The following is a 3,243-nucleotide window of genomic DNA, read 5'->3' as shown; positions in this document are numbered from 1 at the left end:
TGGATACATGTGGGGATTTGTTTTAGCATTGCTGAAAGCTTGGTACTCACCTTGAAAAGGCACTTGGGATTTGTAGTTTGCTGGCAAATCCCAGGTTAGGAGGACAGATGTTTTCATGACAGCTTTGACACCAAAGTTTAAGGTGGGAAGATCTAGGATGGGAAAATGATTTAATTAATATCGCAAGTATAACATTAAGTCAACTCAAAATGTTATGTCATTGGGTAGTACCATTTATCACACTACTGTGCAGCAAGTAACCCTCTCGCTGAATAATGAGAACATATTCCATGGTGATACCTTATGACCAAACTTGCCACAGGGGTGTAAGGATCATCAACATTATTATTCACGCCAGGTTATAGATTACATAAAAGTAGCTTTCATCTCTCTAAGCATGTTTCATTTATTACACCGTGTTCAGAGCGAGACAAACACAACAGACAGAGATCCCAGTGATAACCAAGAAATGAATATGGCAGTAAGATGGCAACATGTATCTTAAAATAGGCATTGTGCACAACTGGTTATACATAAGAAATCTTACATTTAAATAAGATTAAAAAGTGCACGAGAAGGTGCATGCTGGGTATGCTTCAGATTTGTGTCTAATGGGAGGGAGGACGAGGATGCATGGTAGTGTGACGGTAGCACGTAATGAGATTAGTACTCTATAAATCAATAAACACAGTGCTGTACTTTACTGAGTGCTAGATGAGAAAGACATGGCAGTTATAGAGATAAAAAAGAGATGGCTATAGTGTTCAAAAACATAAGCAGGTCATATAGTGTTCATGTATATGTTGTAGATAAGGTTGCGTGTGTAGATGTACATGTGTAAGCGCATGTAATAAACCCTGATTCTGTGTTTTCAAATCAAACACCTCTGATATGTTTGTGTATAAATGTCAGCCATGTGTCTTACCAATGGACATGGTCCTGCTCTGGATGCTGGGGCTGAGCGGTCCCCCGCCCTTACTGGTGAAGGCCTGCACTCGGATATCGTAGGTGGTGTCAGGATTTAGGCCATGGATTGTCATGTGCGTGTCTGAGGTGCGGTTGGTGCTGTTCTGCTGGCTGTTGATGTCCCTGTACACAACCAGGTAGTGCACGATCTTCCCGTTCCTCTCGGCCACCAGCGGCGGCTCCCAGGTCAGCTGTGTGGAGGACTGGGTCAGTCCTGTCACCTGGAGGTTGAACGGGAAGCCTGAGGGCACGTCTTCAGCGGTTCCGATCTCCTTCACGTAGGCCTCGCCGATGCCTGCACGGTTACGGGCGCTGAGGCGGAACACGTATGTGGCGCCTTTGTGCAGCCCGGTGACGGTGTAATGTTCCTCGGTCTTTTTCAGCTCGCGGGAGGTGTAGGTTTCCTCGTCGGTGCGCTTGTACTGCAGCTGGAAGCCCATCAGCTCACCCACCATTTCCTTAGGAGGCTGCCACTGGATCAGCGCTGTGTTGCCACTGGTGGTGCCACTGGTGGTGCTGATCATCATGTTGGGCTTGTCCTGGAATATTTCCACTTTAGTTCTATCACTATGAAGTCAGAAAATGAGTTAAGTAATTCTTCTAAATATGCAAAACCTTTTTTTAAATTAAAGATTCTCTCATAACTCTCAAAAAGTTCCACATTTTAAGAAATATGCTTATTTTACTTAAATATTCAATTTTCATATTTGCCTAATAAAGTATAGGGCTAGTGCCAACGGATAGTTAGCCTAGCTTAGCCTAAGGGTTGAGACAGCTTATCAAAAGAATACCCACCTCAATAACCACACACTTTAAATCACTAATAAATCAATAAATGATATGTCACTAATAAACTAGATATGAAGATTTGAAGGTTACAAGCCTCGCTCATACACAGCACTTTATCAACAGTTAGTGCTAACTAGTCTTTGAAGCTAATATAAATGTAGCATCTCAATAAAACCAACATGACTATCCAGTCATACATGTTTTCACTCATACTACAAGAGTACAGAGGTTTTCAGATTCAAGCCTTAAAGATAACAGCACAGTATTCACTGTAAATAGATAGCACATATCCTGTGTTTTACATGATAACCCAGATAAAAGCAACTCTGACCTGCTCCAGTCGTGGTGATGACTTTAGCTTTGCTACGAGCTCCATCTCCCTTGGTGGTGTACGCTGCTACAGTGACAGAGTAGGTGGTTTCAGAGTGCAGTCCAGCTATGATGGCCTCCTGCGAAATGGAAAAAATCACAGGGTCAGAGTTTAAAACGAATCAGTGGGTCTGAGCGGGACCGCCTCAATGGCAAAAAACAAGCAAACCAACCCTCTCACACAAGCTCCCATCCCCTCACAAAACACACAGCACCAAAAGAAACCATAATAATATTAAACCCCTCTTCTCCATCCACTTGTAGTTTCTTTATCAATCCGCCTATAATAGGAAACAACATTTCTAAAGCATTTAACAGAGAAAGGTTTTGAAGGCACACAAACAGGACCAGAGATTTTCTTGACCAACTTTTCTTCGTCAAGAAAAACTCTTTGGCCCAATTTTAAAGGCACACACTGAACCCGTTAACCAACCAACCAAACCATTGAACCAGAACATCACCAGTGTATCAGTGTTCAGGGCTGCTGCATGGATAAGCATGGGATTATACCCAGAGGAGCTTAGGATCATCACTACACTATAAAAGCCCACAAAGTGTACACTTCTGGCTGTGGGACATATTGTAAAAAAAACTGTTAAAAATAAAACATCAAACAGATGTTGCACTTTTTCTTTTTCGTTTAAATAGCTAAGTTTAATTTTTAGATATTTACTATCCTCTGGATTTCCATGCAAGTTGGGGTGGGCAGCCTCAAAAACACAGACACACTGAGGTGGTCGAACAGATCAGTAACTCAACAGGAACAAACAGACAGCAGAAAAAACAACAAACAACTGAAATAACACTGTTATTGGTAACCTGCTGCAGTGCTGGCACTCACTTCACCAGACTGCATCAGCCTGAGTAAAAACACACCCACACGCTGGAATTAAACACTGTGAGCTTGAACAAAGCCCACAAGTAAACAGAAATAAATACACATAGGTGAATGCACATACTCACCGGTGTATAAATACTGTATATAAACACACAGCAAAGTATGCATGCAGGTAGAGACACACCATGAATGTTCACACAGACACACACACACACACACACACACAATGATGCACGCAGACATGAGCACACACACTCGATACCAAGAACAAATGAACGCCT

At 42.3% G+C, this 3,243-nt stretch overlaps 1 protein-coding gene across 1 annotated transcript; it reads right to left on the bottom strand.

The window, feature by feature from the left end:
- Positions 1 to 50: 50 nt before the first annotated feature.
- LOC104953278 (receptor-type tyrosine-protein phosphatase F-like) lies at positions 51 to 2,481 on the bottom strand (the record flags this gene model as incomplete). The annotated part of the gene is made up of 3 exons (XM_010780201.1): positions 2,087 to 2,481; positions 926 to 1,511; positions 51 to 152 (listed from the first exon to the last, which is right to left on the bottom strand). Coding segments are annotated over exons 1-3 (733 nt in total), but the record flags the coding sequence as incomplete, so codon positions are not given.
- Between the last annotated feature and the right edge of the window lie 762 nt (positions 2,482 to 3,243).

This window comes from Notothenia coriiceps, unplaced genomic scaffold (genome assembly GCF_000735185.1).
Source record: "Notothenia coriiceps isolate Sejong01 unplaced genomic scaffold, NC01 NC01_scaffold00021441, whole genome shotgun sequence".
In the NCBI taxonomy this organism is placed as follows: domain Eukaryota; kingdom Metazoa; phylum Chordata; class Actinopteri; order Perciformes; family Nototheniidae; genus Notothenia; species Notothenia coriiceps.
This window is presented reverse-complemented; position numbering and strand designations above follow the sequence as displayed.